This window comes from Ipomoea triloba, chromosome 11 (assembly GCF_003576645.1).
Source record: "Ipomoea triloba cultivar NCNSP0323 chromosome 11, ASM357664v1".
Lineage (NCBI taxonomy): Eukaryota > Viridiplantae > Streptophyta > Magnoliopsida > Solanales > Convolvulaceae > Ipomoea > Ipomoea triloba.
In genome coordinates, this window is record NC_044926.1 from 2,547,823 (window position 1) to 2,558,572 (window position 10,750).

General features: G+C 38.6%; 2 protein-coding genes across 2 annotated transcripts; both read right to left on the reverse strand.

Annotated features, from left to right (window-relative positions):
• Positions 1–1,339: 1,339 nt before the first annotated feature.
• LOC115996337 lies at positions 1,340–4,113 on the reverse strand. The gene is made up of 6 exons (XM_031235544.1): positions 3,817–4,113; positions 3,428–3,560; positions 3,181–3,284; positions 2,889–3,060; positions 2,590–2,718; positions 1,340–2,506 (listed from the first exon to the last, which is right to left on the reverse strand). The coding sequence occupies exons 1-6, from the start codon at positions 3,855–3,857 to the stop codon at positions 1,511–1,513; spliced, it is 1,575 nt and encodes a 524-aa protein (XP_031091404.1). The 5' UTR covers positions 3,858–4,113; the 3' UTR covers positions 1,340–1,510.
• A 1,183-nt stretch (positions 4,114–5,296) lies between these two features.
• LOC115997495 (uncharacterized protein At4g04980-like) lies at positions 5,297–7,750 on the reverse strand. Its single transcript, XM_031237059.1, has 6 exons — positions 7,430–7,750; positions 6,743–7,212; positions 6,484–6,649; positions 6,233–6,397; positions 6,008–6,160; positions 5,297–5,645 (listed from the first exon to the last, which is right to left on the reverse strand). The coding sequence occupies exons 1-6, from the start codon at positions 7,493–7,495 to the stop codon at positions 5,481–5,483; spliced, it is 1,185 nt and encodes a 394-aa protein (XP_031092919.1). The 5' UTR covers positions 7,496–7,750; the 3' UTR covers positions 5,297–5,480.
• Positions 7,751–10,750: the final 3,000 nt, after the last annotated feature.

Below are 10,750 nucleotides of genomic sequence, written 5' to 3' on the forward strand. Positions count from 1 at the left end.
TAGAATATCTCTAGTAAAATGGTGGACATTTTGATGAGAATGTCTATAATTCATTTTTCAACTTTTCTGACCACTTTGATGGGTGGTTTGAAAATAAACAACTCTAGTAATTAAAATAAAATTTAAAAAAATTACATGTTTACTAACGGGAGAATTTATCTTCTTTTTTTTTCTTTTTTTTTTAATTTAGAAAATTATAGAATAGAAAACAGTGTAAATAAAAAATATAGAATGGAAAAGAAAAATTATAAAACAGAAAACATAGAACATTTAATTTTCTATTAGTAAACTGGATCACAACATTGCTGGTTGATTTTTTTACCACTTTTCTAGGTAGTAAGTTTTTTTTTTTTTTTTTAAATTTTTTAATTTTTTACTCTTTTATATGAAAAAGTGGCGGTAAAAAGAAAGAATTTTTTTTTTTTTTAAAGGGTAGGGGTGGGGGTTGCTAGCAACTATGTTTTGTTTTGTTCTTCTTTTTTCAACCACCAAATTGTCCGCGACCCTAATTTTATTGATGGGTTGAACTGTCCAAATTTGTTAACAATTTTTTTTTATGTGGTTAGTGTTTTCAGCCACTTCGACGGGTAATAAAAAAGAATAACAAACTTGTTTTATATTCATATTCAGAAAGCTGGTCAAAAACTCAATTTAGTAGCTAGAAGTTGATCTCTACCCACTAAGAAAATCAATTTATTAATCACTTTCTGATGGCGGAAAATCTCTAGTTTTTTTTTAGTATTGTTACAACAACATAAATTATTATGCTATTTTACATTCTAATATGAATTTGATAAAAATTAAATATAGTTTTCTAAAGTATAATCTAATGTTCCTAGATTAACTTTGAAGGACAAGCACAAATATATAGGATAACTGATATTTTGTCACGATTTTGTCCTGTGAATGGTGTTTCTTTTTTTTTTTTTTTTTTTTTTTTTTTTTTTGAAAACCTGAGATTGGTGTTTTAATTGATTAATTTTTGACAAGTTTTGGACTAGATTGTACTTTTTTTTTTTTTTTTTTAAATTTCTAGGTAAGAATGAGGCATGTGTGGAACATGCTTAATTAGAAACAGGCATATGTTGGTGCAAATTAAAGTCAATAATTGTGGCATATAGCGAGGACACAAGTACAGGGCATAACTTTGAAAGCTAAAGGAGCAAGGTTTGAAACTTTGAAGTGTGTCACGATCATCTCCACGTCGTGAAGAAGAGCGTGAAAATTCAGACCACATTCTAATATTGGTTATCGCGCTATGTCTCGCGTATATGATTGTCAGCATGACATCAAGGATCAGAACCTAGAGATCAACCATCACAAATACACAAAGTTGTTGGTGATTTATGATTTGGATTATAAATGTTGACACAAATGTTTTCTTACATGAAAAATCACAAATTCCTGATGTATATATAAATCACAATATGACCCTATCTGTAAAAGATGAACAAAGAATAGAACAAACCAATGAAAGTGCATAAAAACATAATGCTCTTAATCCACCAAGCTAAGGACTCTGCAGGTGGCATTTATTCTGGATTTTTTCTCTCTTCAGAGCCAAGAACTTAGCTGCTATTTCGTCGTAATCTGGGAGCTTTGGATGAACATGATCGGGCTGTTGAACCGGGAACGAATTGGATCGCGAAATGCTGTCCAAAACAACACTCTCTTTAGGCCTTTCCGGGGGCATAGTTACTGCCCTGCAGACATATGGTGGCTGATAATTATGTTTTCTCTTCCAAGAATCGCTGTTTTCTGCAGACGATGAATCGGAACTGTCTTCTCCACTCGCCACGCCTCCATCTGATTCGTTCGCGTTGCTTGTTTCCCTGTCGAAACGCTTGTACACTATAAAAGTGAAGAGGCAAGGCTCATATATACTTTGATGATCTGCAGAATATGATCTATGGCTGTCCTTGACTAAAATCTTCATATGATGCCTTGTCTTGCCACTATAATTCTGCAGTGATTTCCCATAGTATATCGCGGTTTGAATGTCTGTCGTGCTGGTAATCTCCCGAGAGATTGATCTCCTGCTCGGCTTCTTATCAGAACCATTCCTGAGCTTTCTTGGCTCCCCTTTCACAACCCGCGATTCGAGTTTTTCCATCTTAAGACCATTTTTAGTCTCTGCATTTGAGTTTTCTGTCTTTGAACCCAGAGATGAGTTGAACATGAACAGCCTTTGATCCTGCAAGTATGCATCTTTGCTCAAACTCGACTCGAACTCTGCAATGTCATCGAGATACACCATCTCCTCCTGCAATTTCCCGAAACTTTCTGAGGAAGATGTTGCAGCCCTACCCCACTTTTTTACTCCCAAACCTGCAAATTCCCTATCAGGATTCAAGCATTTCTTTGCTTCTGATGAGCCATCGATAGACACGAAGTTTTGTTCTGTGTCTGCAGCAGCCTCGGAACCCTGAATCACATTCTGCTCATCTTTACTGTCACTGTTCTGAACATCACCTCTAGAAACCTGATCAACAATACCCTCATTTTCCTGCAATTTCAGAACCATCAGAGCATTGTAACAAAGCACAAAGAAACACCAGAGTTTCGGGTCATAAACATGAGTGTTTCCACCTGTTTTTGCCATTCAGAAGTGTATCCCAGGAGCAAAGGCCCTTGCTGGAAGCAACTCCTGGTAATTTCATCCACTAATTTATACTTCACATCATCTGAGACAGACCTGATTGCCAGATTTTCTTTTATCTGATTTTAATGAACAACTTTAGCTTCTGTGTTGAACATATATAATATATAAACATAAATGTGCAGTCCAACTATCAACTTAGGCTTTTAGTTGAGATTAAGCACATGCTTGAATTTTCTGAATCTCAGGACTATATATACACAATATCATCAAAAGCAACACGATTAACCTGACGATTAACGAGATTTCCAGGGAGCAGATCAAGAGCCACTGCTGCAAATCTCTGGCCGTAACGTTCTGCAAAGAGCTTCCTTATCAACAGAAGCTCTGGCAGATCGCCTAATCTGGCTGACGAATATATGAGAGTCGACACTGCTTCGTTGATGTCATTAGGACAGTCTCTGCAACAGAAAAATTCTCAACACCAAATAAATTAAAGATTCAATCAATCAAAGCACAGAATGACAGAACCATTGAACTGATTCATCATTCATATGTTCTTGTTAACTAACAATGCTCACTTGTTCTTGCGGATGTAGGGAAGATTAATGACGATAAATTCACAGTAATTGTCCAACAGTTCATACACTGCCAGCAGATTCTCATCCATAAACAGCTGCTCAACCTGAAAAGTTCAATCTTTAGTTAAGAGTTTACTTTTTTTTTTTTGCAGAATTTAGATTAACTAACAAACCCTTAATCCCAATCTAATTTGGGAAGAATTGTGCTAAACAGACAGAGAAACATCAGTTTAAGAATGTTCCATACCCTGTCAAACACAAGCTGATGATGTCCATCTCTGAGAAGCTCACCCAAATCCTCCCTTAACTGTCTTGCAATGCAACTTCTCTTGTTCTTCAGCAGCTTCAGCCTGCACTGCACCCTCCCAATCAACTTCTTGCTGCAAAAAAACCACGAAATTCGATCAAGAACAACAATAACTTACAAACACACCAATTTTAACAGAAGAAGAAGCAGTTATCACTCTTTTTTGAGTGACAAGAGAAACCCGGAGTCACTACACACTGGATAAACTCGGCTTTGTAACCCTAGTCAGCAAAGGACCAGTAAACCAGCCTAGGTTATCCATAGCTGGCCAGCGCAAATCAAGAAGGCCAATAAGCCGCTCCTGATTGGAGTCATCACTCTTAACATACCATTTGGAAGCTTTTCTCCACCCAAAGAGTTTATCAAACATGGCTGCCAATTCTTGGTTGCTGCTTAAAAGGGTAGATGGAGAAGAAGAAGAAGAAGCTGAAGATCATTCATCTAGAGCTGGGGAACTTGTGAACATGAAGCAGCCATGGGACTATTGATTAGCAGCTCCAAGAATTGAATAAGGGGACCAAAAGAAAGGATCAAATGGAGTAGGAAGAAGATGAACTGAATCACTGGTGCCCTGACAGTTTTGTTTTATTTTAATTATTATTATTATTTTTGTTTGATGAGTCTTATTGGGCAGTTATTTTAGGATTGTGGATTAGTGGAGATGAGTTGGTTTGACAATAACAAAAACTATAAATGAACTGGGACATCTTAGTATTCTATAATTATTCTCAGATACTGTTGGTGTTGATTGACATCAATATGGATAATACCCCAGCATCAAAACATCAATATCAATAATATCGAGTATCAAGTATTAATCATAATTGAAGTTAAACTAATAGTTGCATTACACATTTATATTTATATATTAATGACTACTGAGTATATGTTTATATAAGAACATTGATTCTTGAATCTTGATCAACTCCTAGGTAAACTGCTCCACTTTGTCGACAACCGTTGGGCAACGAGAATGCGGAGTTAGTTACAGATTTACAGCCCTACTGCATTTCTTTTCACCAACTTTTTTTCTTCTCCAAACTTGAATCCCCAACTCCCATAACCTTACACTCGATCCAACAGAGTACGTGAGAAGATTTAAATCACGGTAACTCAATGGCTTAGCAAACATGGTCAAATGTCGATACACACCAGGGATCTGTCCACTTTGATCAACCAAGTTTCGAGCCTTGGCCTCTTCTCTCAAATATTATCTACTGAACCAGTGAAAAGTCCGCAACCACTATTCAAAGATGTATAAACTAGTATAAATTGTTCACGCCAACTCAAATAAAAAAAGTCAAACCGTTAACTGATTTCAATTTGTAACTTTATAGATATCGTTATTAGTTTATTTTTTTTACTGCAATGGGAATCTTAAAGCTTACGCACTGATTTCTTGTCGGGTGTAAACACAGGTTTCGAGGGTTTTGTTGTTTTGCAGGAGTCAAAGGAGCAGGTTATCGAACTGGGTTTCCCTCCAAATGAAAACTTTATCACTTTTAGGAATTTTGATTGGGTTTGGTAACCAACTCAGAAACTGTTTTTGTGGGCGTGGCATGCGAATGTGGGAAAACGTGACATCCTCAAAAGTGCGCATGAAGCTGAAACCTAGGCAGTCGCTAATCATTGCGGCCACGCACAACTAGGTCAGCCGCTCTCTCCCTACTGCTAGCTATCATGCTTAATTCTTTTAGCTCTGGGAGTCTGGGACTGTAAAATTGTTGGCCAGTAAAGCGTGCAGGTCAGGTGTTTGTTGTATTGACCCAGAGACTGGTAAATTTTGAGAAGTTAATTAAGTGTAGGAAATAACTTTGAAAATTTTTGTTGGTTGGAGATTTCATTTTTGAGACTAATGAGTACACCTTCATACTCGATTAAAAGATCTAATCTTCAAAAAGATGCTAGATTGGAGTGAAAGGGCTTTTTTTTAATATTTTTTTTCTGGGTTTTTTAGTTGTTCTCAGCCAGTATGTTTGACAAGTTGACACTGTTAAGTTTGAGCATCGGTAATTTCTTGAGCCAGTTCTTCAGTTAATCTGTCTGCACGGTCATCTTGGCCTCCTGCAAAGCTGTAGATGCGAAACGCGAGCTGAAATGCCCTCCATAATTGCTTTACGCTCCCTCGCCTTTTCGCTTCACTTGCTTCCCTTCTTTCCTGTGGTGGAAATGAACATGTTATTTACAGATACACTCTGAAATGCAGAAAAATGTTGTGAAAGAAAGGACTTCTATGCTGAAATGCAGAAAAAATGTTGTGAAAGAAAGGACTTCTAGGCTGAAATGCAGAAAAATGTTGTGAAAGAAAGGACTTCTAGGCTGAAATAAGCATAATATGTCATTTTGTGTCTGAACTTTTCAGTAGTCCAATTGAAGTTGGAATGGCTCTAATACCAAATTGAAGCATGTGCTCCATCTCAACTAAAAGCTTAAGCTGATAGTTGGATTGCACATTTATGTTTATATATTATATATATATGCTCAACAAGTCCAATGTTGGGCACTATAGATTTATAGTACCTTGAGTGCCAACTCCATGCAACTTGAAGAAATGTCCACCATGGATTCTTTCACTCTGACTAGGATGTTGAAGTCAAATGAGATGTTGTGTCCCTGAAATTTCTTTGCCTGCTCATCTTTGTTTCTTTCCACAGCTTCCATTTCTACTTTAATCTGTTTTCCAAAGTTGATGCCTTGTTAAATTCAGATGAGCATAAATTTTTACTCGAATTCTAAAATTTTTACCTTGTTGAAGAAGCTCTCAACCTTATCCAGAAACTCCCCAAGAGGAGACTCAATCTTCCAGTTCTGCAAGGTGTCGATAATCTCTTTCAGTTTCGAGTACAATGCTGATGCTTCCCTCAGCGATTCCAGTTTCTTTACGGGGAAATCTTCGAACCTTGTCAGCACCTGAATCTCATAGCATTTGAGATCATGTCTTAAGAAATAGATATGTTTTATATGCCCTCTTAAAACTCGGGCTTATCGAAGTTCACCTTAGTTTCATCGATTAACTTCTCTAGTTGTTCCTCCACTTCCTTGTGAAATTGCAGAAGCTTCTGCATGTCCTTTGTCTGGAAAGAATGTATGGCTGATCTCAACTGGATGATTTCTTGGTGGTGATTACTAACATCTTCCTCGATAAGCTGAAAATATGCTGATCTGAAATGATCCAAATAAAAATGCACCCCTTATTACACTGCCAGAAACAGCATTGAGTTGAATGTGTTTATTGATCAATGATCAATAATGTACCTCTTCATCATCTCTGCAATTGCTTCATCCAATCCATGTTTTTCCCCAGAGGTACCCTGAACCCGAGTTTTCTTCCCCACCGCATTTTTCACCTGTTGCATCTGCCCCTCCAGTTTCCTCTTCAGAGTTTGATACCATTTCACCATCCGGACTGATCTTTTCAGTTTGCCAATGGCCTTCTTGGCACGGAGGTGTTTTGAAGCCTCGGGTGGTGGAGGAGGCGGTGGAGCAGCCCCCGCCCCCGGTGCCATTGCTTGAGCTGGTTTGGCAGGTGGGCTCGGGCTCGGGCTCTTGCCAAGATAAGCTAATCTAAGAGGCTTTGCAGGTGAAAGTAGGGGGAGATTAATCGACAGTGACCGCAGCGGAATTCCTCTCTGCAATTCAAGACTGGGAGTTGGTGGAGAAACTGGATGGCTTTTGGCATTGGAATTAACAGGATCATCATCTTCATCCCATGAAGGCTTTCCAACCTAAAATTTCAGAGATTCATCAGGCATATTGAGCCTGTTGAGCATATAATATATGTTAATAAATGTGCAGTCCAATTATCAGATGGAACACATGCTTCAATTTGGTATCAGAGTTAATCCTGATAAAAAATGAGACCCCCACAAGCTGAGATGGAGCACATGCTTCAATTGAGCCATGCAGGTACCTGCAATTCAATAATTCATTAATGATGATTACCTGTGGCCTTTTGCTGGAATTTTTTCTTGATGGGGGTGATGGTAAGATGCGTAACCCAATGGCCATTGTAAACCTTGGAGATCAGCTTCTCCGGTGCATCAAAGATCAGTCATTGGGATCTAACAAGACTGCAAATGCAAGAACAGCAAAAACATTGTGGGTTTGTGACGATTCCCAGGCTATTCATGTTGTGGCAGAAAGGAATTTCCGAGAGGTCACGTCGGGGTCTGATAATACGAAGGTGGAAAAGAGAGCAGAAGGGGAGCTGTGGATCGATCTCTTCCTCCTTTTGAATGGCCAACCTTGTTCTTGCTGCCGGCCAGACTCTTCAATTGCCCTCAGCAATTTTGGGGCCAATAACTTTTCCATTTACATGCATACAAATAATAAATTATTTAATAGACCAAGCTAGGAGTCCTTGTCTACATTTCGTAAAAATAGAGATATAGAAAATATAGACCAAAGGTCCAAAACTCGACACCAGCAATGTGGGGATTATGTCTAAAGTTGACGAATTCCTTGTGCCTCTCAAATGCTTTGTTCGGCTAGAATGTGGAAGGTTGGGTTTTATATAAAATGCACCATCAGATAGCGGCCGGTTGGTTAGGTTTACCTTCTTATAATCCTTCGCCAACTAGGGCCAAAATGCGGGCTTCACTCAAAACGTGCCCATTCGAAACCCCAAGTGGGGTACCCAGTCGGATTGGCCGAATAGGCTATTCGGTCAAGACTAAGTGGTCGGGGCAACAAGTGGTCGGCAGCCGGGAAGGTAGAAGAACTGTGGGACGACTTAGGTGAGAGAGACGAATATTTCCATATTTTCTTTGGGATTTAGGGCAAAATTTTCCCCTTTACATTAGGAAAGGGGTCTCGTAACTTAGGGAACAAGGCCCAACATAGTTTAAATCAATTGTTATACCATGCACCATGGTGCACATAACAATGTGCACCACGTACGTAAAACGACGTCGTTTCGGTGTTAGTTAACGCGGACGCGAATGACTTCAGGGAATTCATTATCTATAATACACATAATCATTATCTAGAATACACAGAACGTTTGCCTAGAATACACAGAATGTTTGCCCAGAATACACAGAATATTGACACAAAATACACAGAACTCATCCTCTTTACATTCGAATGCACAAATACATAACAACCTGTGTTAATAACACGAATACACAGAATATTGACACAAAATACACAGAACTCATCCTCCTAAACATTTGAATGCACAAGCACATCATAACATGTGTTACTAACATTAACACACATAAGGTTGTCTAGAATACACAGAACGGTTGCCTAGAATACACAGAATAATTGCCTAGAATACACAGAATATTAACATAAATACAAAGACTGGCCGAAACGGGAAACATGATTTCCAAAAAAAACGGACAATTAGTTTACAATACTCAAAACGACGTCGTTTAGGTACGTGATGCACATTGCTATGTGCACCGTGGTGCACGATATAATTTGCCAGTTTAAATAGGTTTCTCATACTCAAATTTGTTAAGCTTTTCCTTGCTTATACTCTACCACTTGAGCATGTATAAATAACACCTTGAATCACAATGTAAGGGATCCAACTCTCAATTCTTACAACAATAATACTCCTCGTACTCGTTCTTGCCTCTTTTCATTGTTTCAACATCTTTTCTTATTGTTTTACAGTTATGTTGACCCATTCACCACTTACCATGTAGCCATGAAACCAACAACGCCTTCCGATAACGGTCACAGACTTTCTAGAGAGATATAGACAATATTACTATTTATTGTTGGTCCAAGCACAATTAGGGTAGTGCAAGGAAATCAGATTCATAGATGATCTAGAGTACAAGACTGCAAGCTAATTATATTGAATCCAAATTATTGGTGTCATAGTGAAACTTTACAAATGAGCTAACATATGGCACTACTCAATAACTACAAATAAAACATAAATATGGCTTGATAGAATACAAATTGTAAGATCGAAATTGTAAAATTAACCTTTTTGGGAGAAAAAATTGAAAAATAAACGTAATAAAGAGAGATTAGCCGCACTTAATAACTTGAGCAGGAGAAACGACAGCAATGGCGGACTTGGAGTTACAGTTCCCGATCGCCCTAATCCTCTTCAACGACGAAGCAAACGAAACCAAAGCCGATTTCATAACCCTAGCCACCAGTTTCCTCAGCTTCTCCGACTTCAATTTCGCCGGCGACGACGCTTCCAGCTTGTATCCTTGAAGGAAAACCTGTCGCCGCCGCGCCCTCTCGCGCCGGTAGCTCAACGAACTCCACGCCACGGCGGCGGTATGGCGGCGGCCGCTCTGCTGCCGGCGGCTCCTGATCAGCTTCCTCGAAAACGTTCTCCAGCCGCGCTCATCGTCGCCGTCGCCGTTTTCTCTTTGGATTTGATCCAACGGCTCGTAGCGATCAGCTCTCCGGCTAAAACGCAGCGTGGTGCTTTTTACTAGAGTCTCCATTGCTAGCTCAGCTCAAGCTTTAGCTCAATGATTCTAAGAAAGTTAGTCTCGAAGACTTGTTGATAGATCACTCCTTCATAGGTTAGATTATATAGTATATGCTGATGATGTGACTAAAATGTGTTATTTAACATAGGTTTGACTATGATTAAGGTTTTCTTGTTTTCTTCCATGGCGGGCGGGAGATGAAGCTTCGTGTGGTCTACACTCTACACTCAACTACAAATAATGAATGCCTTAATTATATTAGACGGTCAAAAGATCAACAACCATGGATTGTCATCCTTCCATACCAAGAAAGAAGAACTCTAGCCCCTCCGGGCTTAGCTTATTTGATTCGTCGTCTGACTTAAAGGTCATGATTGGAGTCTGGAGGTAGCAATGTGGGAGTTTAGATTTCACAGAAGTATATAAGGGAAAAATGCCTAAAGATGCTGAAAAGTCAGGATTGGATCCTTTGTGTGCACATGAAGATTAAGATTTAACCGGTGGGCTAATCGCGCGACTCGCGATTTACCTCCGCAAAAGCTCTAAGGGCAGAGTCATATGAACTTAGATTAATTCGGCAAAACTGAGATCACCTAGGTTAAAAAAAAAAACACTCAAACTCTACTTTGAGAGAGGTTGCCGTCTAGATGAAGCATAATTTTCATACCAAAAGATCATTAATTTGATTCTTACTAACAACCTTTTGATTGAGCGCATAAAGTCTTTTTAATATAGTTTATTTCTTAGTGTAGAAATAGGTTTATCCCATGCTCACATTTGGATAATAATTTTCTTATCATTTAAAAGAAAAAAAAAAAAAAAAACTCTCACAAGGTACTAGATAAAAGTT

What these genes read in the sequence shown, in the direction of transcription:
- LOC115997495 (XM_031237059.1), bottom strand. Translation starts at nt 7,495, where the DNA reads ATGGCCATTGGGTTACGCATCTTACCATCACCCCCATCAAGAAAAAAT. An exon ending in AGTTAATCGATGAAACTAAG is followed by an intron (nt 6,398 to 6,483) that starts GTGAACTTCGAT and finishes TATGAGATTCAG; the next exon opens with GTGCTGACAAGGTTCGAAGA. An exon ending in TTGAGAGCTTCTTCAACAAG is followed by an intron (nt 6,161 to 6,232) that starts GTAAAAATTTTA and finishes TTTGGAAAACAG; the next exon opens with ATTAAAGTAGAAATGGAAGC.
- LOC115996337 (XM_031235544.1), bottom strand. Translation starts at nt 3,857, where the DNA reads ATGTTTGATAAACTCTTTGGGTGGAGAAAAGCTTCCAAATG. An exon ending in GAAATCTCGTTAATCGTCAG is followed by an intron (nt 2,719 to 2,888) that starts GTTAATCGTGTT and finishes CATTAAAATCAG; the next exon opens with ATAAAAGAAAATCTGGCAAT. An exon ending in CTTCTGAATGGCAAAAACAG is followed by an intron (nt 2,507 to 2,589) that starts GTGGAAACACTC and finishes CTGAAATTGCAG; the next exon opens with GAAAATGAGGGTATTGTTGA.